The following is a 27,119-nucleotide window of genomic DNA, read 5'->3' on the forward strand; positions in this document are numbered from 1 at the left end:
CTTTTTATACATGGGGCCCAGTCTTATTCAGCACAATTTAGGGTATTTAATTTTATTTCTAATGATTAAGGTTCTTCCCCTACAGACTTCTTAATATTGGGCCTGCCTAAGGCAGGAAACAGGACTGAATGTAGAAATTAGGGGCAACTTGGCATGGTTATTGCATTAAAAAAATAAAATCAGTTTTAATGATATTTGATGAAGTGAAGCTTGTCAATTAGAAATTCAAGAATAACAGCCAGGCAACATACCTTTTGCAGAATGACAGCTTACAGGTTTACCTCAGGAAAAGTTTCCTTTTTATGCTTCCAGAACAGAAGACGTTTCCAGCACTGGATGAAGTGGTTCTTTGAAGAAAGTTTTTTTTTTTTTGTATGGTATTTCACATACAGTTAATATTAAAGTGTGTTTTTTTTTTTTTTCTCGTTTTTTTTTCTTCTTCCTTTTGTAGTTTGCAGAATTTGCCAGAGTGAAAGCAGAAGTAGCATGCATTGCAGTATATGATTCAGAAGCCCTCATAGCTGGTAGCAAAAAAGGGAAAAGCTTCTTGGAGGTTAGAAAGGATTTCCAGACAGATTTCATACAGTACTGTAAGTATATTCACTCAACAGTGGTGCCCAATTATTCTTGATTGGTTTTTGTTCTACATCTGGTATGTTTCCTGTAGAATCTGTACTTGGTAGAATATTATAAGTATATTATACTATATTTCTAGTGTTATACCCTGTATTAAAGTAATATTTTTGAGCAATGGCCTAAAGCCCCTTACACACTGGTCGAATGGCGGACGACATTGGTCAGTTCACTAAAAACCGCCCGACATTCAGCTCGTGTATGGCAGCTGGTCTGACAGAAGCCGGCTTCTATCAGATGAGCATGCTGAAAAACCAGCAGCCGACCACCTCCCGATCAGTGCTCTCAGCCAATGGAGTGTTCCGACCGGCTTCCTACCGGAGCTGACAGCTGCTTTTTATTTATTTATTTATTTTTTACGGAAAAGAAAATCGGTGTGTAACAGGCTTAATTCCTGTCACTTTTACGTAATGCTGGGCTTGGTGGAACAACCAGGTTAGGGTTGCACAATGGACACTGCCTATGCAGCTAAGTTATTATTGACTTCTCTGTCACTCATGATTCATGATCTGCTTATCTGGTCACTGATTTTTGGAGGATGGATTTCTTCAGTCACTGTTCCCCAAACTTTCAATTTTTTTTTTACTGATAAACAGGTGACACTTCAAAGTAGACTTGGAACTTTAAATAGGCATTTTAAAGTGCCCAAGCAGGGCAAAGCAACAGGTTCATTTTAAAATCCACCCCCGCTGCATTTATTACTTACTTTCCCTTAGATTCCCTACTATTCTGTTTGCCACTAGGATCAGCTTCTGTGTATCCAGCTAGATCCCTGGAAGAGATTACACATGACTCAGCCCCCATGTGCCAGTACTGGGCAATTGCCAACATAATCCCAATACCCTGAATTACCCAACATTTATTGCTGTCAGGGCAGGAGAGGTGAGCGTATTTAGAGGCGGGTCAAGGCAAAAAATTTTGAATTTTTCCGTCATACTTACCTGAAGAATCCTTTTCTTGGAGAACATCACGGGACACAGAGCAACCATAACAATGACCAATAAGGGGTTATACTCCACCTACTGGTGGATGGACACTGGCAGATAGTCACACAGGAGACTTCCTGGTTGCTCTGTGTCCCGTGATGTACACCAAGAAAAGGATTTTACAGGTAAGTATGATGGAAAAATCCTAATCTCTTTATCGTACATTACGGACACAGAGCAACCATAAAAATGACTATATGGGATTCCTAAAACAATGCACTTGAGGGGAGGAAGACACAATCACAGAAACTGCCACCTGAGAAGGACTCCTTTTTCCACCCAAAACATACTGTGGCCAAAGCAGTATCCTCTGTAGCTTTGATATCTATCTGGTAAAATTCTATGAATGTATGAACAAAAGACCATGTAATGGCCTTAAATCCTGAGCCACTGACATCTGATGGCGGATGGCCCAAGATGCCCCCACACACCTGGTAACGAGCGTTTTTACCAAAAAAATGGGTTGGGGACCTTGCCCTTTCAAGCCATAGGCTTGAATAATTAACTGGCAAATCCAATGAAAATAGTTAACTTGGATGCCTCCTGCCCATCCTGGGCTCTACTGGCAGCACAAACCAAGATTCCTGACCTGTACCGACAAATCAAGTAATTCTGACCACCAGAACTACCTCCAGAGTATGCAGTGATCCAACTCCTGCTAACTGAGGATCAGAAAAGAAGGCAAGACATTGTCTTGATTCAAGTGAAAACCAGACACCATACTAGGCAAAAATGGATGAGGACGCAACATAACCTTAATATGATGCAAAACCAAAAACGGCTCCCTGCATGAAAGAGCTGCCAACTCTAACACTCCACTTAGTGAAGTGATGGCAACCAAAGAAGCCGCCTTCTGAGATAAAGGACTAACGGAATCACTCCATTGGTTCAAAAAGTGTCCTCTGCAAGGACAGTCAAGATCAAATTCAAGTCCCAAGGACACAAGAATGGTCTGACAGGCGAGACTGTCTACGTTACACGCTGTATGAAGTAGGAATCAACAAGTGAGCCCCTGGGAATTTTATTTATTTTTATTTTTTATAGGGGCGAACTCTGACTGTTAATGGTACCTAAGGCTAATCTCCATTCCCCTACCGATTGAAGAAAGAGAAACTCTCCCACTCACATATTTCTATGGGTGCCACCTCTGGCTTCACTCCAGGGTTCGAGGGGCTCAACAGTGCTGAGATACAGAACTCAAGACCATTAGGTCCCGCTGGACTGGGAGTGTCCCACGAGCAAGCCCCGCAAGACTCATGTCAGTGTACCAAGCACTACTGGGCTAATTCGGCTAACATTATTATTATTATTATTATTATTATCAGCGTTGCCCCCTTTCGGATTATTCTGAAAAGATGTGGCATAAGTCGAAATGGAGGGAAAGCAAGGGAGAACTGGTCCCTAAGGCGTTACCAGGGCATCTACCCCTATTGCCAATTGGACCCTTATCCCAGACACAACCTGTTCCAACTTGTTGTAGAACTTGGAATCTAGTAGATTCACCTGCAGGTCTCACCCTGCCACTATTCTATCCCTGGAATATGCACTGACAATAGTGTCGGCACTTATGCTGTCCTAGACAGGATGTGGTTCACTTTCCTGAGCCACATGACTCCTGGTGCCGCCCTGGTGGTTGATATATTTGCCCCTGCAGAGACTTTTCTGGATAGAACCTACAACTGGTTTGTACCATAATCCAGAGCAAGGCGTACTGGCCAAAAGCTCCAAGATATTTATGGGCAGTATACTCCCCTGTGAAGTCTACTGAACTGTAGCCACCCTCAAACCAAACAGAGAAACTGGCATCAATGGTTATCTTCCAATACCCGAAAGGAAGAATTCAATCTTTCTAGATTCTGAACCATCAACCGCTAATCTTTAGTTGTGCAACCCCCTGGGAACAGAGCCCTTTGGCAATCCAATGCCTGGATCTTCAAGTTCCAGACAGAGAGAATGATCCCGTACCAAGACCTGGAGTAGGACCGTGCATAAGGAATGTGCTTCGACCTAGATGCAGCTTACTACTGAAAAAATGTATCAAAGGAAAATCTGGACCAACTGTTTCCTGAGCAAAGGTTATTGAGGTATACTGAGATTGACACCCCCCGCATCTTTAAAAGCAAGTCCAGCACTGGAGCTAGGAGCTTTGTGAACCTCCGAAGCTGTGGCCAGCCCGAAGGATGGTCACAAAAAAGAAAACCAATGACTTTTTCTTGCAATTGCAGAAATTTTTGAGGCTGGAAACAACCCAGCACATGAAGCGGAGAGGTCATCCCTGAACAGACGGAGCCTAACTGCAAAGGATGCCCAGCGGATTGAGATCTTAAGATAGACCTCATGTCCCTATTCAGTTTTGAAGCTACTACCATTTAATTGTTTTACGAGTACATAAATTTTGCTCCAAGACCCAACGCAAGGCCAAGACTGACCCGACTAAGGAAGGAGCGAACCACCTCAGACTGCACTAAAATCTTATGGTCTGAGATGCCTCCCTCACTTTGGAGGGAAACCTGGACAGTCTCCCATTCAAGTATTAACCATTGAGCTTGCCTAAGGCAGGAAGCGGAACTGAATGTAGAAATTAGGGCACCACAGTGAGATCAGGCACCACCGTGGCTCAGATCAGCCTGATGCCATTGGTCCTACAGGAGATGTGAACATTGCCAGACCACTGAACTTGACAGCAGTGTACCTGCCTCACCCTTCTAAGTCATTTAGCTAGTCTAAAGTCCTGTACACACAGTCGGACTTTCTGATGGAAAATGTGCAATCGGATTTTGTTGTCGGAAAATCTGATCGTGTGTGGGCTCCATCAGACTTTTTCTGTCGGAATTTCCGACACACAAAGTTTGAGAGCAGGATCTAAAATCGTCTGACAACAAAATCCGATTGTTTAAATTCCGATCTTGTGTAGACAATTCCAACGGACAAAGTGTCACGCATGCTCAGAATAAATTACGAGACGAAAGCTGTTGGCTACTGCCCTCTTTATAGTCCCTTTTCTTATGTGTTCTACGTCACCGTTGGGAATGAGCCAAACACCCCCCGGTTAGGTTCGCACCCGAACTTTCGAACGGACCGAAAATTCGTGCTAACTTTAGAATCCCATTGAAGTCTATGGGACTCGAACGTTCTAAATAAAAAGTGCTAATTTTAATGGCTAATATTCAAGATCTTGTCCTAAAAAGAGTTTGGGGACCTGGCTCCTGCCCCAGGCCACATGGGTCAATGGCAATTTATTTTTTTCTTTAAAACTGCCATTTTTTTCGGGAGCACTGATTTTAATGATGATTAAAGTGAAAAAAAAAAGTGAAATATTCCTTTTAAATATCATGCCTGGGGGGGTGTCTATAGTATGCCTGTGAAGTGCCACGTGTTTCCCGTGTTTAGAACAGTCCCTCTCAAGTCGACCCCTCTCCTGAATAGGGCGCATTAATGCGATAAAGATGGTTATAGTTCCAAAGATCCTCTACAAGTTTCTGATGTTACCTATTCCATTACCACAAACATTTTTTTTAAACTTTAAAAACGATCATAATGAAATGTATATGGCAAAACAAAACGAGAATCGCATCGGCAGTATTAGAAAAAGGTAAAAACCCGGGGGGCACTCGCCATCCCGGATTTTGGTAAATATTATAAAGCAGTTGTACTCACACGAGTGGTGGATTGGGTAAAGGAAGACCGTGAAAAAAGATGGGTTAAAATAGAAAATGAAATGATTAGTTCACAGTTAAGTAGAGTAATATGGAATCCACCTAGATATGGGGGGGGGGGGGGGGGGGGATACACACAATGTATTTAAAATATGGCATACAATTCACCTTTTTTGTTTTTTGAAAAATAACGATTATTTTGCACCAGGGAAAAATACTATCGGGGGAATTGGATTAAAAACGAGCAGGCACAGTTGAAAGACCTATTGACACGAGGGGAATTAAGCCCATATCAAGAATTAAGATTAAAAACCGAGTTGATGCTTGTTGATGGTTGGCGGTACCTCCAATTAAAACACTTTGTAGAGAAACTACCACACCCAATAAGGGATGTGGAGGATCTCAGACCCCTTGAGCTTTTATGTATGAAGCAGAAATCAAAAGGCAAAATAGCTCGGATTTACAAAATATTATCTGATGGAAGTGGTCGGGAGGCCCCGCCATACATGAAAAAGTGGGAACACGAACTGGGAACACAGAGACATGCATACGATGGATAAAAGTATTAAATTAACACATAATTCTGCAGTAGACACCAGGATGGCTGAGATGAACTGGTAAGGTGGTATGCGACTCCGGAAAAACTAAGTAAATGCCAACCTTATCTCCAGATTGCTGGAGAGGTTGTAAGGCGGTAGGTACAATGGCACACTTATGGTGGGAATGTCCCATAATTAAACAATATTGGACTACAGTCCTGACATTGACAGGAGAAATCACCGGAAGGGTAGTATTAGAAGACCCTTGGACATGCCAGTTCCATTGAACAGACGGTCCGATGAAACAATATAGAGAATCTTTGGTACCTATTCTATTAAATGTAGCAAAAAGCTTCATACCAAAAAATGGCAGGAACAAGAAAGTCCAAGAATGCAAGATTGGTTGTTCGGTATTGACAACACCTATAACCTGGAGAGATTAGATCTAAGTAGGGAAGAGGTAGAGAGTAGAGATAAATGGGAAAGCTGGAGAGAGTTTAAAAAGATGGGGAGGTAATGTTCCAATAATAGAATGGGGGTAAAGATAGAAATAAATGAAAACAGAAAAAGTAAATGGAAATTGGTGTCCTGGGTGGGTGGGGTAGAGGGGGGGGGGGGATTTTGGGGGAGAAACAATTGGTGAATATACTGTACTGTTTTTGTATTTTGAAAATTAAATAAAGAATAAAAAAAAAAAAAACAGTCCCTGCACAAAATGACATTTAACGGAAAAAGTCATTTAAAACTTCTTGCGTTTTTAATGTAATATCTGGTTCCGGCAATATGGTTGAAAATGGCATGGGTAGCCCCTCCTGCCCAAATCCAGCCCCTTTTGGTACGGTTCTGGTACGGATATTAAGGGGAACCCCGTACCCAAATTAAAAAAAGGTGTAGGTTTGTTGTGTTAAGTAGAATTTGTTTGTAATTTTGAACTGGTACATTTTTAAAGTGTAGCTCCAGTCAAAAAATCTATTAAGCTTTTTGGAAAACATAGGGAAGGTTTATCACCCCTGTAATTTTTTTTTTTTTTTTGGCCGTCCGTCTTTTTTTTCATCTCACTTCCTGTTGTCTCCTTTCGTTTGCAAGTAGGAGACATTTGAAAGTAGGAGCCTGCCCTATATGCTCTGCAGAAATGGGGGCCTAAGGTGTTGGTGTTGCCACAACACTGTAAGCCAACGGCAGGGAACCTCGGCTCTCCAGCTGTTTTGAAACTACAAATCCCATCATGCCTCTGACTATAGGAGTCATGCCTGTGATTTTTAGGGTCTTGCAATGTCTCATGGGACTTGTAGTTTCAAAACAGCTGGAGAGACAAGGTTCCCTACCCCTGCTTTAAGCCCTCAAAGTGACTCTTGGTGGGCGCTGGAGCGCCCTGCTCTGAACGATGATATCAAGAATTGTAATTACATGTCATTGTTGAACAGTGGTAAAAAAATTGGGCCTTTGGTTGTGGTGCTGGTGCCACAACACTGTAAGTCCTCAGTTACTTGCGGTGGGAGCAGGAACGAGCCCTGCTGTGAAATATATCAAGAATTGTAATTACATGCCCCTGTTAAACAGGGGCTGAAAAATTGGGCCTTCGGCACTGGTGCCACAACGCTGCAACCTCTCCCATATACTCTAGTTGTGGTGCAGGAATGAGCCCTGCTGCAAAGCATTGCATCAAAAAAAAAATGAAAAATTTGGGCCTTAGCCACTGGTGGCATCACCCAGAACCAAAAATGTTCTTCCAATATATCAGCAGGATCATTGAGGAGGAAGAGGATAGTCAGTCAACATAACATAACAGGACAGTCACTCAGCATCAGCATAGGCAGTCTTGAAGGGATGTGACATTTCAAAAAAAATTATTCGGTTACATCCGCTTCAGGTGCTTGGTAGCTGGTGGTGATCCAAGACTGATTCATCTTTATGAAGGTCAGTCGATCAACCGAGTCGGTGGACAGGTGCACCCTGTGATCCGTTACAAAGCCATCAGCAGCACTGAAGGTGCGTTCCATAAGAACGCTGGATGCAGGACAGGCCAGTAGCTCAATTGCATACTGTGAAAGCTCTGGCCAGTGATCCATCCTCAAGACCCAGTAAGCCAGAGGATTTTCAGTGGGAAAGGTGTCCAAGTCTGACCTTGCCCCTAGGTATTCCTGCAGCATGTAAATCAGACGTTGGCGATGGTTGCTGGAACCGATCATACCTTGGGGCTGCGAACTAAAAAATTGTAAAAATGCATCGGTCAGACGGCCACCTTCTCCACCGCTCCTTCTGATCAAAGCCTCAGCAAAACGTTGTCCAGGACCAGGAGATTGTAACCTCCCAGTCTCTGGGAAAGCATTGCACAAACCTTTCTGCAAGGCCTCCCGGAGATGTCTGATCCTCTGCGACGGCAAGATAAGGTCCGAAACCTTACCCTTGTACCATGGATCAAGGAGAGGGGCCAGCCAGTAATGGTCCCCCTCCTTGATCTGAAGAATACAAGGATCCTTCCGCAGGCTTTGCAGGATCAGGGAGGCCATGCACCGTAGGTTAGCTGAGGCATTCGGTCCTCCCTCCCCCCCGGATAAAGGGGGCCTTGAGAGGCAAGGAAGTCCTCCTCTTTCTGCTTTAAGTGCCCTGTCCATTATTCCACGCAGCGTATGCTCCAACAGGTGGACAAGAGGTACAGTGTCACTGATGCATGCACTGTCACTGCTCACCATCCTCGTGGCCGCCTCCTCACCATCCTCGTGACAGGACAGTGCATGCATCCCTGATCATGCCCCACTGGTGTGGTGAGAAAAAACTAGCTCCCCTGACCCTGTCCTGGTGCTGGATGGCCCTCTGCTGCGTGTGCAGCTGCTGCAGCATGGCCAACGTTGAGTTTCACCTGGTGGGCATGTCACATATAAGGCGGTTCTTGGGCAGGTTCAACTCCTTTTGGCGCTCAGCCAGCCGAGCACTGGCATTAAATGACTGCACACAGACTTTCCTGGCCTGCCTCAGGACATCCTCTAAGCCCGGGTACCTGCCCAAGAACCTCTGCACCACCAGGTTAAGGACATGAGCCATACCGTCAGAGGGCGGAGAGGAGGTTGGTGCCATAGTCGCAAACCACCATTCCTGGCTTAAGCTGGTGTGGCGTCAACCACCTCTCGGCCTGCCCCTGCAGAGCTGACAAAATATCTGCCCCAGTGTGGCTCCTGTCCCCCAAGCAAACCAGCGCAAGCACGGCATGGCATCTCTTTGCCTGTGTATTTGTGTAGCCCCTTGAACGCCTACGGAGCACCGCTGGTTCTGAGGACAGAGCACTGGAAGAGGCCATGGAGGAAGAAGAGGAGGTGGGGGAGAGAGGTGTGTCACAACCAGTAGTAGCATTTTGGAGGCGTGGTGACGGAACAACCTGCAACACTACTGCACCTTGTCCTGCATCCTTCCCAGCTGCCAGAAGAGTGACCCAATGGGCCGTGAAAGATGGGTAACGTCCCTGTCCATGCCTGCTGGACCATAAGTCAGCGGTAATATGCACCTTACCGCAGACCGCCCTGGCCAGCGAGGCATGGACATTGCCTTCCACATGCCGGTAGAGAGCCGGAATCGCCTTCCGTGAGAAGAAGTGGCGTTTGGGGACCTGCCACTGAGGAACCGCACATTGCACAAACTCACAGAAGGGGGCCGAGTCTACCAACTGAAAAGGCAGCAGTTGAAGTGCTAGCAATTTAGCCAAGCTAGCATACAACCGCTGGGCATGTGGATGGCTGGGAGTGAACTTCTTTCGGTGGTCCAGCAGCAAATTTGCCTGCTACAGTCGGATGTGGGTGTACTACTAGCAGAGTGCCCGCAACTACTTGGCTGTTACACCTAATTCTACACCTTCATTCCTCTCAGCGCAGGTTTCAGAGAGGACTAAAGGTCTAGTGGGGTTGGAGATCCCAGCTGATGAGGAGCAAGGAGAGGTCTGCTTTGTTCGATGGTGTGGATTTTTAAGGTACGCTTGCAAACGAGCTGCATGGCAGGTCAACATATGTCTGGTCAAGCATGTGGTGCCCAAGCGGCTGATGTTTTGGCCACGTGAGATACGCTTGAGACATATGTTGCAAATAGCAGCGGTGTGATCTGATGCGCTCGTCTCAAAAAAGCCCACACCAAAGAACTTTTTGAATAACGTGCAGAGGCAGCGCCCTGCACAGGCGGAGCTCTGTGGTGTGATTCAGTCGGTGTGCTGCCCCTAAGCTGGCCTGCCTAGTTGGAGATGTTCCTCTCCTCCCTCTCCCCCTCTTCCCCCAGGTACCCATGTGGAGTCAGTGACCTCATCATCCCCTCCCTCTTCATCACTGGAGCAAACCTGGCAGTATGCTGCAGCTGGTGGAACATGAACGCCAGATTGCTGTCCTTCTTGAGCATCCCCTCTATGCGCTCACGCTACTGCCTTCCTCTAGCTGGGTATAATCATCAGCCTTCAAAACACTGGGCATCCTCCTGGAGCATGTACCCAACACTCTGCTCAAACATTTCGGAGACTCCTCAAAAGGACATGGTGGGTCTAGGGAAGGAGTGACTGATGACATTGAGACGAGGGAAGAGTATGCGTTGGTAGCTGCTTTGCTAGTACCCTGAGCCTGGGTTGAGAGAGGATGAAGAGGGCTTGGTCATCCACTCTACCAAGTCTGCGGCTCAACACATCCAGCTGCCGAAAATAAGGACAAGCGTGTCCCATGGCCACGTGCTGATGACTATGCACCGCGTCCACGACCAGCACTGTTGTCTCTAGACACAGAGCCTGCTTGCCCTCTTTTATTGGCTAGTGACTGTCTGCCTCTCCTTGTTGGCCTTCCAGACATAGTAATGGCCTGCAGGGAGATGGGGGGGAAAACCAGCAATTGGGTAGCACTTTAACTCCGGCAGATGCCTGTATTAGAGAACACCAGCAATAAAGGGTAGATACAGGTGTATACTGTGCTGGAGGCACACAACACCCACTTTAACTCCTGCAGATGCCTGAGAAAATAACACACTGTCCCTGCCTATCTTGCTCTTTCTCTGCACGCTGGAACACGCTACACAAGGCCGCCGCGCTGGCGGCCTTATATAGTGTGGGGCATGTACTAAACCCCCTGAGCTATAATTGGCCACAGGCATCCTGCCTGTGGCCAATTATGGCTCTCCTCGCTGCTGGCGCTGTGATTGGCCAAGCATGCGGGGTCACAGTGCATGCTTGGCCAATCATGAGCCAGCAATGCACTGTGATAGCGCAGTGCATTGTGGGCCATGGGCGCCACACGAATTTGGCGCGAATGGCCCATAACATTCTGTATTCGCCGAACGGGCAAACAGCCGGTGTTTGAGTCGAACACCAAGCTCATCCCTAGTCACTGTGTTCTGAACAATCAGATTTTCCGACAACTTTGTGCGACCATGTGTATGCAAGACAAGTTTGGGGGAAAAAAATGGACAGATTTTGTAGTCGGAATGCCTGACCGTGTGTACAGGGCATTACAGATACATAATAAAGTGACTCTATTAGACTAATATACAGTTCCACAAGGATGCAGACCTAGACAATGTTGGTCTACCACTATACAACCCCATAGGTATGCACGTACCTAGGTATGCAAACATGCAGTTCTAGAATTATTCTTGCCATTCATGCATCTATGTATGCAGCTCAAGGCAGTAAGCACGTATGTATGTAGTCCTAGGCAAATACAACAAATTCTCCTGCGCTCTGGTGTCTTGGTCTTTTGAAATGTGATATAGATAGTTTAAGATGGTGTTGTCAAAAGGTCTTGCAGCCCTCCTTTAGAACATTGGGTGTTCAGTTACTAGAGAAAAACAATACAAAAGAGGGGAAGACGCACTGACCTAGTGCATTACCATAAAAGAGCTTTATTTTAAAAACAAATCAAATAGCAAAATGGCTACTCACAAACGAGTATTGATCAAAGGCAAAATCAATACAAATAAATCCATCGCACTGAACGTTGGCGAGTCCGGTGCGATGGATTTATTTGTATTGATTTTGCCTTTGATCAATACTCGTTTGTGAGTAGCCATTTTGCTATTTGATTTGTTTTTAAATAAAGCTCTTTTATGGTAATGCACTAGGTCAGTGTGCCTTCCCCTCTTTTGTATTGTCCTAGGCAAATAAGCACATACGTATACAGTTTAATGCAACTAAGCACTTATGTATACAATTTAATGTCTCTAAGCGTGTATATATACAGTTTTAGGCTGCATTCACACCTGAGCGTAGCGTGTCTGAACGTTTTTACCGGCGTTTTGTCGCGCGACAACGAGCGTTTTGTCACACTACAACGCGCGTCAACGAGCGTTTTTTAACTTCGGCGTTTTTTTTCAGCCAATAGGAAAAATATTTTTCATCTGCTTATTTTTTCTTGAGCAGATACAGCGTCAAAACGCCCGTAGAAACGCTCGTTGTCGCGCTAAACGCTCAAATCGAGCGTTTCCATTAGTTTCTATGGGAATGAAAACGCCCAAATCAGCCCAATTCGCGCGACAAAAAAGGGTCCGGAACTTGTTTGAGCTTCAGGCGTAGGGCTTCAGGCGACATGGAGTGGAGATGTGAACCATCTCCATTGAGAATAATGGATTTTTTCCCCTCCAGCATTTTGTAGCTTCAGGCGTAGGGCTACAAAACGTTCAGGTGTGAACGGGCTGTTAATGTAAATAAGTACATATGTATACAGTTTAAACTAAGCATATACGTATGCAGTAGAAATGAATACATGCCAGCATTCGTTTAAGCAATATGCATTCATGGAGACATGTGTTTTATGGAAACGTGTAGGGATGTTCTTAAGCAAATCTGTGTTTAGGCAAAACATGAAAGTGTGTGTCCATGCAAACATGCACTTATGCAATATGTGCCGATGGAGACATGCATTTATGGAATAAGCAAGCATACGTTTATGCAACATATGTTACGCAATACTCCTCTTGGCAAACGTGTCTATGTACCATGTGTTTATGCAAACATGCATCCACGCAAACCTGTATATCTATAAAACATGGATGCACACTTATGCACACATATCTATACAAACATGCTTAAAAAAACCTGCGTTTACGCAACATGCATCCACACAGACACACTTTGGGGGGCTGCATGCTGGGCGCTGCCCGCTTGTCGGGCGCGGGGGGCCTCTGTGAACATGTGCCTGTGCAGGCTTGTGTTCTATGCAATTTAGCTAACATGTATACTATGCTGCACATGCTCAACTGCACCTGCCCCATACTAATTATAGTCAGGATTAGCTAAGTACATAGGCATTCAATGCAGCCTCTGTGCTGTTTCAACAGCCTAAGGCAGTGTTTCTCAACTCCAGTCCTCAAGGCACCCCAACCGGTCATGTTTTCAGGCTTTCCATTATTTTGCACAGGCGATTTGATCAGTTCCACTGCCTCAGTAATTACCACAGCCGTTTCATCTGAGGAATATCCTGAAAGCATGACCTGTTGGTGCGCCTCAAGGACTGGAGTTGAGAAACACTGGCCTAAGGCCTCTTCCACACCTGTGCAACCTGTACTGCAACTTAGGACTGCAAAGTCGCCTGTCAAGTCGCACCCCATGATTTCCAATGAGTACCCTTTTCCACATCCATGCGCTTTTAAGTCACAACAACCTCAAATCAGCCTATTTTTGTGGCAAATGCACAGTATTTTGGAGACCCAACACTTTAAAGTGCACTGCTAGGGCTGTATCGACTTTCAGTTGTACAGGCCCCCCAGATTAAGTAGTAAATATGCAGTTTATAATCATGACTTGTCTGGCCACACATTTGTCCCATAGTAAGTAAGTACTCACATTTCACTAGAATCCATGGGCTGTAATGTCTCAAGAAGCCCTGCTGAAGCTGTTGACCACACGGCTTTCTTAACTTTGCTGCCATTCCACCTTCTGCCTATATAAAAATTGGCCATACTGAGCAAGCCTACGCCCTCTAGTGGCTGGAGGAGAAACGGCAGCCCACAGGACTAAGTAGACAGCATGATTAAACAGCACACTGCTCCGCAGTGGCCACTGGGAGAACAGACAGTTAGATCTCTTCTCCCTTTCTCTTTCAAAAAAAAAAAAAAAACCTGTAGACTTGCCATTCCTGTTGCAGGACTCTGAACATAACAGGAGTCCAATTTTAACCCATCACAATGAGCTTTGTCCTAAAAGACCTTCACAGACTGGGTCCCCCTTAATGTGGTGTCCACTCCCCTGGACCTTTATAGCACCCTGCAGGAAAGTACCTTGGACAGAACAAACGCTGCACAGAGTTCCATTATACATGGTCCAGCGCCTCATTACAGGCAAAACCAATCGGCTTCCAACCTCAACTTGTTCAATTAGGCTTTGACAAAAAAACTAAAAATAGAAGCCGATTGGTTACTATGCAGAGCTACACCAGATTTTGCACTCTCCGGTTTTAGTAAATTTCCCCCATAGTGTGCTTCATCCTGCATCTTTGGCATAACAGGGTTCTGAATTCCTACGTGCGTGTTGCTATCCCTACTTGCATCATTTCTGATGGATTACAAAAAACATAGTCCTCTCTTCATTCTCTCCAGAGTACAGGAATTTATCAGCCAACAAGAGTTATGGCAAAATCAGCATGTATTTTTAGCACTTAAACAGATATAACAAAACACTTTTAACGATATCTGATATATTTTACAATGGCACAGGGACAAGGGGTATTTTTCCCTGTGCCATTTTGACCTTTCTACAAATTACTTTGTAGGAGCACGTTTTTGAAGAGAATGCACACTCAAAGCTTCTATTGCAAAGCTACATGGGAGGGGGTTGGGTCCACTCTTCCCTGACAAAATCCAGACCACTTATGAAGAATAAAATGTTTAAGACTAAGTTAAAATATAAATATACTTTTAATTACAGTGGATATAAAAAGTCTACACACCCCTGTTAATATGTCAGGCTTCTATGATGTGAAAAAAATTAGACAAAGATGAATCATTTCAGAACCTTTCACACCTTTTTAATGTGACCTATAAACTGTACAACTCAATTGAAAAACAAACCAAAATCTTTTGGGCGGGGGGGAAAAAATGCAACAACATTATTTTTTAAGTGTGCATACCCTCTTATAACTGGGCATGTAGTTGTGTTCAGAATTAAGTAATCACATTCAAACTCATGTTAAAGTGGTTGTAAACCCTAGATTATGGCTTACCTGTAGGTCCAAGAAATATCCCCTAAACCTATACGGTTTAGGAGATATTTGCCCGAAGACAGGCACCGCTGTCAACGATGAAGATGCCATGCGTGTCAGCTCCCGTGCGCATGTGCAGGAGTGACATCATCGCGTCTTCGCCGAATGAAAGCGGCGGAGCTGTGAGACCCCACTGAGAAGATGGATGCGCCGGACTACAGGGGACTGCGGTGACATCGCTGGCTCCTGTGTCAGGTAAGTGACACATAATGGAGTACTATGCGATGTATAGTAGTCCATTATGCTTTACCTTTGCAGGGAATGAAAGAGGAAGTAAACCCATCAGGGTTTACTTCCTCTTTAAAGAGTCAGTACACAGCTCCCATCAACTAAAGTGCCTCTGATTAACCCCAAATAAAATTCAGCTGTTCCAGTAAGTTGTTCCTGACATTTGGTTCACAGCTTCCAAAGCATCAGAGGAATCTCATTATTAAAAGGTATCAGGAGAAGGGTACAAAAGAATTTCCAAGGCATTAGATATACCATGGAACATAGTGAAGATAGTCATCAAGTGGAGAAAATATGGCACAGCAGTGACATTACCAAAATTGATGAAAAGACAAGAAGAAAACTGGTCAGGGAGGCTGCCAAGAGGGCTGCAGGAATATCTGGCTGTGTGGTACATGTGAAAACAATCTCCCGTATTCTTCACCTGTCCTGGCTATGGGTTAGACTGACAAGACAGAAGCATTTTCTTATGAAGAAAAACATCCAAGCCCAGATAAATTTTGCAAAAACACATCTGAAATCTCCAAAAATCATGTGGGAAAAATGTGTTATGGTCTGATGAGAACAAGGTTGAACTTTTTGGCCATAATTCCAAAAGATATGTTTGGTGCAAAAACACTGCACATCACCAAAAGAACACCATACCCACCATCAATCATGGTGGTGGCAACATCATGCTTTGGGGCTGTTTTTCTTCAGCTGGAACAGGGGCCTTAGTCAAGGTACCTTAGGCTTCTGCTAGAAAGCTGGATATGAAGAGGACCTTCATCTTTCAGCATGACAATGACCAAAAACATGCATCCAAATCAACAAAGGAATGGCTTCACCAGAAGAAGATTAAAGTTTGGGAATGGCCTGGCCAGAGGCCAGACTTGAATCTGGTTGGAAATCTGTGGGGTGATCTGAGGAGGGCTGTGCACAGGTGATGCCCTTGCAATCTGGCAGGTTTGGAATGTTTTTGCAAAGAAAAGTGGGCAAATATTGCCAAGTCAAGATGCGCCATGCTGATCGACTGATACCCAAAGACTGAGTGCTGTAATACAATCAAAAGGTGCTTTAACAAAGTTCCATCAGCTCCACTCAATAGTGGTATGCCGGCCTCCTGTGCCTCCAGTTTAGCACCATCCTTACACCTGCTAGCCCGGAGAGCATTCCTGCTTGCACAGATGGTACATCAGCATCCCCTGCTCTGTTCTTGCTCAGTGATTGCTGGATTAATCTGGCTGTTGCCATCTTACGGCCTCCTGTGCTCACTGCGGCCATCTTGCTACACCCGAACCAGCCAACAGGACATAGAAAGTGTCGGCCATCTTGCTACACCCTGGACAGAAAAAAAGACATAGAATTCTACTAACTTTGAAACTTCTTTTAAAAAAAATTTCTAAACTTCTTTTTTTTTTTTTTTTTTTTTTTACTTTGAAAAGTTAAACGGACAGCTCCTCCCCTCCCGACGTTACCCGGGTTGCCCCAGCCTGCAGAACCTGCGGCCGCTACCCCTTCCACCACCACACAACCAATCACCGGCAACTCTGCTCCAGGACAGGCCAAGTGGCACCATGGCACCTCAAGCCACTCACTCCAAAACACACACCCCAGAGCACTCTCCCATCAGGTGCACCATCAACTATTCAGTTGACACCCTCTGCAGCCTAAGGAATACTGCTACAACATTACCAACCACCACCCAAACAATATTACAAAAAGAACAACTTTTAAGAATAAATTTGAAACCAACCATCCAAAACGGGAATACACCACATCCAGGACAACACCTATCATGCGCCCTGATCAACACTAGATCAGCAATTGAGCACAAACACGAAATTCATGATTTTATCACCCCACACAACACAGACTGTTTCTTCATCACGGAAAACTGGCTAACACCTGACTGTAAAACCATTCTAGCAGATTTTTTGCCTGAGAACTACCACATCCTAACTGCACAGAGTTGGTTAAAGAGGAGGCGGGCCTAGCAGTGATCTACAAATCTCGCCTCACATTCACGAAAACCAACTTTACAGAGCTCAATGCCATTCATGGAAACACTCAAACTTCAATGTCAAACACCCCAGGGCACCATTCACATTCTACTGTGCTACAGACCACCGGGACCAAAAACATACTTCTTGCACCTTTTTTATCAAATTCATCTCTACATACACCTTGAAAACCAAAAATCTCCTGCTACTTGGGGACTTTAATCTCTGGGCAAACTCCTCCCAGGACTCCATCGCTACTATACTGGAAACTTTTCAAAACTCTTCAAAACTGCACTATCCAACAAAATAGCGGAGTTAACCCAAAACTACTCAACTGAAGACATGCTCAACTCCCTTAACACACCATTATTACAGACAGCAGACATAGTCGCACCAATACGCAGAGCACCCACCCGCAAAAACAATTCGGTTGGTTCAATGATGTAGGTAATTGGAAAACTCTGGACGACTGCACTCCAAAACAAAATTGGTGCCTTTATTCAAACAATCACAGGAACACAGCAAGTGACATCACAGCTAGAAGTGACAACAGTTGACGCGTTTCACACTATAGCAAGTGCTTATTCATAGCTTCTGGTTCAATGACATCACTGAAACAAGAATGCAGAAGAGCTGAAGGAGTATGGAGAAGGAACCCAACAATGGAAAACCACACAAATTACAAATCACTCACCACCAGATACCACAAAGCAATCTTCATAGCAAAAAAATAAAATGTCTCCAAAACCATCTCAAAGGCCATAAACCGCCTTCGAGCACTCTTCAAACTAGTCACCCAGACTATGAACCCCACCTGTTTAGAGTCTCCAGCAAAAGAAACACAAGAATTCTGCAATGAGTTATCTGATTTTATTTCACTGACCCCCCCCCCCCCCCCCAAGCAAAACACAATAAAACCCCCCCCTAAAGAAGCCTAACCTTGATACCAAAGACCCAAACGACCGCAGACCTGTCACAATCCTCAATACCATCTCCAAAATTATCGAGAAAGCAGTAGTACAACAGCTGCAACTCCATCTGGACACCCATAAACTCTTGAACCCTCTACAGTCTGCTTTCCGCCCTGGCCACGGGACAGAAACTGCACACCTCAAAATCTGGGATGACATGCTCAAAGCAGCAGATGGAGTATCGGTGTCTCCTGGTGCTGTTGGACCGCAGTGCAGCTGTTTGACACAGTAGACCACAAAACCCTGCTCACTTGTCTCACAGAAGTAGCTTGAGTTGCAGACTCCGACTTACCCTGGTTTGCATCCTTCCTAGAGAACCAATCTTGGAAAGTGAAACTAGGAGCTTTCACTTCGGAAGCATGAAAAATTACATGCGGAGTCCCTCCAAGGATCACCCATGTCGCCCGTGCTCTTTAACATCTATCTCCGCCCACTCCTCAAAATCATCAGCAACCAGGACTTTATCACTCCTATGCGGATGACATCCATCTCTACCTACGCATCACCAACAAAAAAGACCAATACCAGGCACTGGAAAACTGTCTCTCATTGATCGACAATTGGATGATGGAGAGCTCCCTTTAAACTCAACGGATCCAAAACAGAACTCCTCTTCCTCCACGCAAACCGAAACAAAAACCCTGGCACGATGTCCACACCACTCACCATCCTCGGACAACCCATCATCCCCAGCACTAAAGCCAAAAGCCTCGGAGTCATCTTTGACTCAAACATGACGATTGATGCACAAATAGGTTCAGTAGTCAGCAGACCCCACTATCTTCTTCGCCTATTGCGTAGACTCATCCCAGAAGGAGATACAGCAGCAGTAGTTGGAACAATCATAAATTCTCGACTCTACTACGCAAATTCCCTCTACCTAGGACTTCCAAAATACCAAATTTCACATCTACAAATCGTCCAGAACACAGCAGCCAGACTCGTAACTGGAAACTGTGCCAAAATAAAGCCCTACACTCCAGGTCGCCCTCTCTGGTCAACTAACCAGAACCTCCTCCACATCCCCAATACTCCATTATTATAAATTAAAATGCAAAAGAAGGTTCGCAGTCCAAGGACCACGGCTTTGCAACGCTCTACCCGTCTCTTCTGATGACCCAGACGGACACTGGCAGCAAAAGCGCCCTGAGACGATTTAGTTTGCATATACAATTTATTCATTCATTAAAGGCTGTGCACACTTATGCAACATTATATAATATATATTTTTTTTGCTTTATATGTTTTGCACTATTTCTGCTTAAATGTGCCTGTAAGCAGCAGCTGAAATTAGTTGTATTACCGTATATACTCGAGTATAAGCCGAGATTTTCAGCCTCTTTTTAGGCTGAAAGTGCCCCCTCGGCTTATACTCGAGTCACCGCCGTCTGTCTACCCGATCAGCGTGTCGAGCAGACAGACGGCGGCCATTCAACTATTCAAAAGCCACGCCTCCCTGTCTGTGATAGGCGGAACACTCAATTTCCCAGCAGTCAGTGGTCCGCCTATCACGGACATCCGCTCATCCTCATACTACGGACGAGGATGAGAGGATGTCCGTGATAGGCGGAACACAGACTGCTGGGAAATTGAGTGTTCCGCCTATCACAGACGGAGGCGCGGCTTTTGAACGGTGGAATGGCCGTCATCTGTCAGACGAGAAGAGGTGCGGCGATCCTGGCATGGCCGCCGTATGTGCAGAAGCACACAGGCTCGGGACACAGGTAGGCTGCACACACAAGGCTGGACACACAGGGATGGACGGACACACAGGGATGGACGGACACACAGGGCTGGACACACAGGGATGGACGGACACACAGGGATGGACGGACACACAGGGATGGACGGACACACAGGGATGGACACACAGGGATGGACAGGCATGTCTCACCCTCGGCTTATACACGAGTCAATAAGTTTTCCCATTTTTTTTGTGGTAAATTAGGGGCCTCGGCTTATATTCGGATTGACCTATACTCGAGTATATACGGTAGTATGTTTAAGGAAAGTCTATTTTTATTTTACTTCTTTCCATTTTTAGCGCTTGTATTTATAGGGAATAGGGCGGGTGTTTGCTTATAAATATTTTGACAGTAATACCGATATACTATATTATGCCGCGTACACACGGTTGGAGAATCTGTCGGAATGCGTCTTATCGGACCGTGTTGTCAGATAATCCGACTGTGTGTGGTATGCATCGGACTGATTCCGTCCGAATCTCCGTCCGACCCAATTTTCCAACATGTTGGAAATATTTCCCGACCAACTGGGCCGGTCGGACCTAATCCGATCATGTGTAGAGCATTTTGATCGGACCAAGTGCCACGCATGCTTACATTCAAATTCCGACACGGAAGCGCTCGTTCAGGTAAAACTACTGCTCGTAAGCGATATAGCACATTCGTCACGCTGCAATGTTAAAAAATCATTCATCAAGCGCATTCTCTTGATCTTTAACAATGCTGCAAGAACGAACTTCTTTTGATGCTCAGTCACACACACACTTCTCCCGAACGGATTTCATTACTCTTTTTTAACCATTTCAGCAATACAATTTTAGTTTGCGTCACATCTACACAATGTTTGATTTGTTTTTTTATTTTTTGGAGGTTTTTTTTGGGGGGGGGGGGATTCCCTAAAAATCTCCTTTAAAGACACTTTGCTCATTTCTCTTTTTTGGGTGTAAACTTACAACAACAATATTATTGTATTTTTTATATTTTCTTTTTCTTTATTAATCTACAGGAGGTTGTTTAGTGTTGGTACCCCTTGTTCTTTAGTTCACTTTGTATTTTGGAAATGTACCTGCCTGCTCACAAATAAACTGTACTTTTTGAAGGAAAACACATTACACAAGTACAATACAACTAGGAACGCAGCACTGGAGAAACTTCTTAACTTTGGTGCAGCCTTTGGCCCCCAGGGCAGACATGACTAAATGAGATATTAAAAAATTGGTGGCCTGAGGAGTAGATATCTCAGGGAGAGAAGTCTGCTCCCGAAGTCCTAGAGAGCAGGAAATTCAGATGCCATTTCTGTCCCCAGGATGGTGATCTTCAAGAGGCTGCATCTTCTGGCACACCAGACTCAACCCAGGCCATCACTCTTTGGTCTTCCTTTGTGACTTCCCACCAGGCATCCTTCCAGGCTGTGGCTGGGCTCCTGTAGCTGGGGCAGGAGAAGGAGGGCGTTGGTGGACCTCCTGGCTGCCACTTGCCACAGCCTCCCCCCGACAGGTCTTCCTGTGTATGAAAAGGGGACATAGTTTTCGTTTTTTGATCATCAATCACAACATTTTGTGCTCCTGGCTTTTGCTAATTGAATGTTACCAAATAGAACAGACTATCATTGTGACACCAGCATTTTTCTTTCCCCTCCCAATCATTTTTGGTCACTACTGTCTATTGAGATGTAAACCACTTGGAGAAATCTCAACTTACTGATCAATAAGAACATCTAGTTAACATTATTAAATGTAACACAAGAAATATGTTCAACAATGCAATACCTGTCTCAAGCTGGGCCCCACCACATGGTGCTGCCTGGAAGGCCAAGGTTGGACATCAGAAGCCTCAGCTGGGGGTGAAGGATGCCTTGGAGGAAGCCTGGAGAGTGGTGGCTTGAGTGGTGGCCTGGGTAACCCTTGGTCTACCAGAAAATGCAGCCTGTCAAAGTGCACCATCCTGGGGTAATAAACAGCTTCTGGATCTCCTGCTCTCAAGGACTCCAGGTGCTTCTTTCTCTCCCTGAAATATGTATGCTTCATGGCCACAATTTTGCGATTCAGATAGGTCATGTCTGCCGTGGGGACCCTGATCTGCACCAAAGCAAGCAGTTTCTCCAGTGCTGCGTTCCTCTTTGATCTGTCATTATAAAACTTGTTGTGGAACTGCCACAGGCAGGGCATCTCCATGTAGAGCTCAAGGAATAGCCCCATAAAGTTGGCATTGTTGAATGGGTCCATTTTGTCTGCAAGATACAACACAAGACAAACCCTCAAATACTAATAATGCAATTAAAATCCCTCCTAATCTTGTCCCAACATCAGCCTAGATACAAGCAGTCTAGTCTAGTGAAGCACCAAGTTAAAAATGTTACCTTCGTTTCCACGTTCGCCGCGTCCGTGACTCACACTCTCCTCCCAGATCCTACGGACGATACACGTGTGGTGTTTTATATACAGTGCGCATGCGTGAAACTCCGCCCGCCCCTGACGTTCTTTCCAGACTATTCCCCGCCCCTTCGCTTCCCACGCAGTGGGGAGAGCACATGGCGGAGAGAATGCAGGTGCGCACTAATAGTTCCACTAACGAGGAGGAGGGTGAGGAAAGCCCGGAGCCTAAAACGTCCTGATCCAGGAAGACAAGATTTAAGGTCTCAAATATGTCTTTTGGAGAGATGTTGGAGATGGTCGACATATTGAACAGGACCGACTATGATGGGAAGTATGGACCTTACCCAAACCCAAATATCAGAAAGGCCAAGATCATAAATAAAGTTGTGAAGAGTCTTCTGAAGAATTTTGGGGTACGCCGATCCAAGGATCAACTGAGAAAACGCTGGTCAGACCTGAAACTGAGGGAGCACGAGCAGTACCTAAGGATCAAGCGTGTTCTTAAAAAAAGTAAGTAGTTGTCATGTGTTCATATGATTATTCTTGCTTGCATACATGCTCCATGTGCTTTGATTTCATGTTGTGCATTTTAAAATGGCCACTTTCAAGGTCATGGTTTCGTTCGTTCGTATGAAACATCGTTCTGCAGGGAAGTTTTCCAGCTTAACAAAGTGGCCCCAATAATGTTCTCACCTTGTAACTCGGCCCAAAAACACAATTGTACAACACTTCCAAGCAATGTTTCAGATTCCTATTTCTGCCCTCTGTGTGCTAATTAATCTTTGTTTACATTCTCATAGGGGAGAGAAGACTCGGCAAGTATGAGGACACCAGGGACCACACCCCTCCCAAAGAAGGGCAACTTCCAAAAGAAGAAACAGAGGAGCAGGAGCAGCAGCAGGAGGAGGAGGAAGAAGGAGAGATTGTGGAGGTTGGCCAAATTGTCACCACAACAGGTGAGTGTCGGAGAACACAGCTTCCGGTAAGCTTATCAATGTATATCACCATATTTGGATTACATGTGTTTGTTTTTTGTTTTTTCTAGGTGATGTGGAGGAAGATTCCCGTTTTACCAGTGAAAGTGCCCAGATCTTGATCGGGGAGATAATGGGGTGCAATAGGGATTTGGAAATTGTACAACAAAACATCAATGATGTTAAAAATAAAATGAAGAACATCATTGATGTTTTGGGGAGAGTGTGAAAAATAAAAAACTAGATAGGGTTTTATTTCTGCTTTTTAACAGAAAAATGTTGTATTTTGCATAATTAAAAATTTGGAAGATGCACAGAGTGTGTAAACATGCGCTATCTCCCATCATGGGGGATCAATGTACATGTTTTGTGGCAAGTGTCCGAGATTAAGGGGTTGCAGCAACAAAGCATGTACATTGGTCCCCCATGATGGGAGTTAGCACATGTTGACACACTGTGTGCATCTTCCAAATTTGTATTTTTCAGGGGTCACACCCCATGTGATGAAGGCAATATCAGCCCAGTTTGTACATACTCATGTCTGATATTGTCTTCACTTTTCCAAGTTGAACTTTGTAAGTTCCTGTGTTCTGTATTTTACGGTTTGATACATGCCTGTTTATACAAAAAAACAAGTAAAAAATAAATATGATTAAACTCGGTTTTGGATACCCAAAATATCTTGGTTTGTTGTAAAAACCTTTAATAAATGCACATATGAATGTGCTTGTATTAAAAAGTTGAATTCTCAACAATGTGTGGCTTCCTTTTTCATTGGGCTTAAAATTTATTTGTAGTGAAATTTGAGTTTGTGCTGAGAAGGAGTGCGATTTACTAAAGGCAACTCCACTTTGCACTCCAAGTGCAGTTTCAGGTGTACTTTTGCAGTGCTATTGTAGTGCATAGTGGATGTGCCTTTAGTAAAAAGCACCCACAGTGAGGTGTAAATTTGGACAATCATGCCATTTTCCTGCCATGGTGCTGAAAATGAGCATGATTTTGATCAGTAATGCACTACACATTAGTTAACAAAAAGAAGGTGTGTGTGTAGCAGACCCACAACATAATAAGATTATTTGAAGAAGAGACTGTCCTCTCATCTCGCTCTGAACTTGGGTTTGCACTGTTGGTGAAAAAGGCACAACTATAATAAAAATGCCAAAGTGGGAGGCCACAGTCTGCCATTCCTGTGGCGTTGAAGGACACTGTGTAGTGACACAAGAAAAAAAACTAGTAATTTGACAAATCAACATTGCATGCAGATTAGACACCCACTTTGTTTGGCAAAATTAGTATAACACTTTTTGAAATGAGTATTTAAAGCCTAAAGTATAAGGTCCCCTTATGAGAGTCATAACCCCCCCCCCCCCCCCCCCATCTGATGGGCCCTTGCTAAAAAATGAGGGGGGAATGTTTAGGACAGGTAACCCTCTCCACTTGATTGAGAGCTGAATGCCTAAATAATGTGTGATGCTTTGTGAAGCCCCTCCTTAGTTACACTATTGGCAGCCCACCGGACAGGTAAGAAGTGTCATAATAACAAAATGGAAGGACATTTTGACATTCTGCTATTACATAGCAAGAAAATTAATGTGTTTAAAAAATAAAAATAGCATTTGAAAGTATTGAGGCAGGCCCTTACACTACATGCTTTGGTGAATTTGTCCATAAATGTGATCATGATAAAGGTATTTAGAGTGTGTATTGGGTTGGGTCAAGTCATCAGATAGAAGATTGTATCAGCTGAGGTAGCAGTTGGGGAGAGGGGGGTTCCCAATGAGTTTGGCACAACTCCAAAAAAACAAAAAAAGGTCACTTTGCATGAATTGAAGCACACACATCACATTTGTAGAGATTTTAGGGGGTGTTTAGGGGAAAGCAATACTATGGAGCTGCCAAAAGACATTGTTAAGTGACTAGACTAGTTTTAGGGGCCAAGAAGAGCATGGTGGGGAAGTTAGTGAGGCAAATCTGCATGAGGTCAAAGGGGCAGAGCATATGAATTAGAGCATATTGCAATGATGGTAATTAGGGAATGAGGAAAGAAATGCAAGACATTAGCAATAATGAAATACATAGAATGTGATGTTTAAGGCTAAAACTTAGCATAATATAGTCCTTCTGCAGGAGCTGAATGATGGCAGAACAGGTCTCTGGAATAATGATCCCCAGAGCCTGGGGGGAGATGCCTGTAGAGAACTTGAGGTCCTGAAGGCTTCTCCCTGTCGCCAAGTAGCGCAACGTGGCGATGAGCCTCTGCTCCGGAGTGATGGCTTGCCGCATGCAGGTATCCTGCCTGGTGATATAAGGGGTGAGCAAAGCCAGCAGACAGTGAAAAACGGGGTCCGTCATCCTGAGAAAAATCCAGAAATTATCAGGATTATTCTCGTGGATCTCACGGAGCAAAGGCATGTGGAAGAACTGGTGACGCTGGCGCAACCAATTCTTGGTCCACAAACGCCTCCCCTCCCTGTTCATGGACTGGACTTGTGTCAAAGTCAAAGTAAGAACCCCTGCACAGCACAAATTGTACGATGAGTACGTAGACGAAACCTGTTTGGAAAACGGTCGGCTGGTCAGAACGGACACCAGAAAGCACCGATAAACAGCAAGGCCTGAAAGGACGACCTGAATAGCAGAAGCAAGCAGACAATAAAAAATGCCTTTCAAAGTGTACTATACCAAGATATAGTCCACAATGAGAAGCAAATACTTAATGACTGCACACACTGATTATCAGATGCGAAAAGACAAGCACAAACTGAAGAGCGGTAGCGATCTGAATCACTAATCTGAAAAGCGCGAATCGTCTCTCACCAAACTTCTATTAAAACACTAGATCAGCAGAAGGAGCCCAAAGGGTGCCGGACGTGGTGCTGAACTTCCTTTTTCTAGTCCTGCCGTACGCGGCTTACGTCACCACGTTCTTGGCAACCGCTAAATCAGACAACTTGGCCCGACCGTGTGTATGCAACAGTTTCGGACACAATTCGTCGGACTAAATCCGACTGGCAAAATCCGACGGATTTGGTTGCCAAAATCTCCGACCGTGTGTACGTGGGCTAATACTGCATGCTGTGCACATGCACAGGAGCACTTTTTTATGCATTAGTGGGTCACTGATAATCTATACAGGATCATAAAAGTGGGAATTGCACCTCTTTGCACAGTAGCACTTTAGATCTATTATCATTGTTTATGCTTTTAGATACACGCATTTATTTTTAATATATGTGTAATATTTATGTTTAATATATTTATGTTTATTATATAAATAATCACTTGATTGATTTTTTTCACGAACTTTCACTCTATATATATTTTTTTTGTACGTTTGTTTCTATTTGGATCATTAATGCAGATTATTTTTATTTAACCACTTGATTGATTTTTTCACGGACTTTCATTTATTCATTTTTTTTATATATTTATACATATTGGTTGCACGCTCATTTACATTTGGATTATTTATACAGACATATTTTCTATCCTATTTATGTTGCATCTAATGGATAGTATCTGATTTACATTATATTTTCTCGTTTTAATTTTGGGATTACTATTCACTATATGTTTAAGCACTTTTAGGTAGCGCCGCATTTCTAATTAATTTATATGTTTAATATATGTGTTCATTTATTGCACCATTGTTAATTTTCATTGTTAAGACTTTTTTTTCACTATTGGAGGTTTTTTTATGTTTCTTTTTACACTGGTATAGTGTATGACTTTGGAAAGCGCAGCGTATATATATTTATTTCTACTTCTTGCCACCTAAAAAGATTTCAGTTTGTTGTTCAGCTGAGTTGTACAGTTTATAG

General features: G+C 44.3%; 1 protein-coding gene across 6 annotated transcripts in view; it reads left to right on the forward strand.

Annotated features, from left to right (window-relative positions):
- GTF2I (general transcription factor IIi) overlaps positions 1-27,119 on the forward strand; it is a 164,791-nt gene that overhangs the window by 12,709 nt on the left and 124,963 nt on the right. For 5 of the 6 annotated variants that reach the window (XM_077482377.1, XM_077482378.1, XM_077482373.1 and 2 more), the window contains exon 3: positions 452-590. The exons of the other annotated variant lie outside the window; for it this stretch is intronic. In XM_077482377.1, the coding sequence (XP_077338503.1) occupies positions 452-590 (139 nt within the window). The remainder of the gene's footprint in view (positions 1-451; positions 591-27,119) is intronic. 6 annotated transcript variants of the gene reach the window in all.

Source organism: Lithobates pipiens, unplaced genomic scaffold (genome assembly GCF_037356315.1).
Source record: "Lithobates pipiens isolate NorthernLeopardFrog02 unplaced genomic scaffold, aLitPip1_a1.2 Scaffold_16, whole genome shotgun sequence".
In the NCBI taxonomy this organism is placed as follows: Eukaryota; Metazoa; Chordata; class Amphibia; order Anura; family Ranidae; genus Lithobates; species Lithobates pipiens.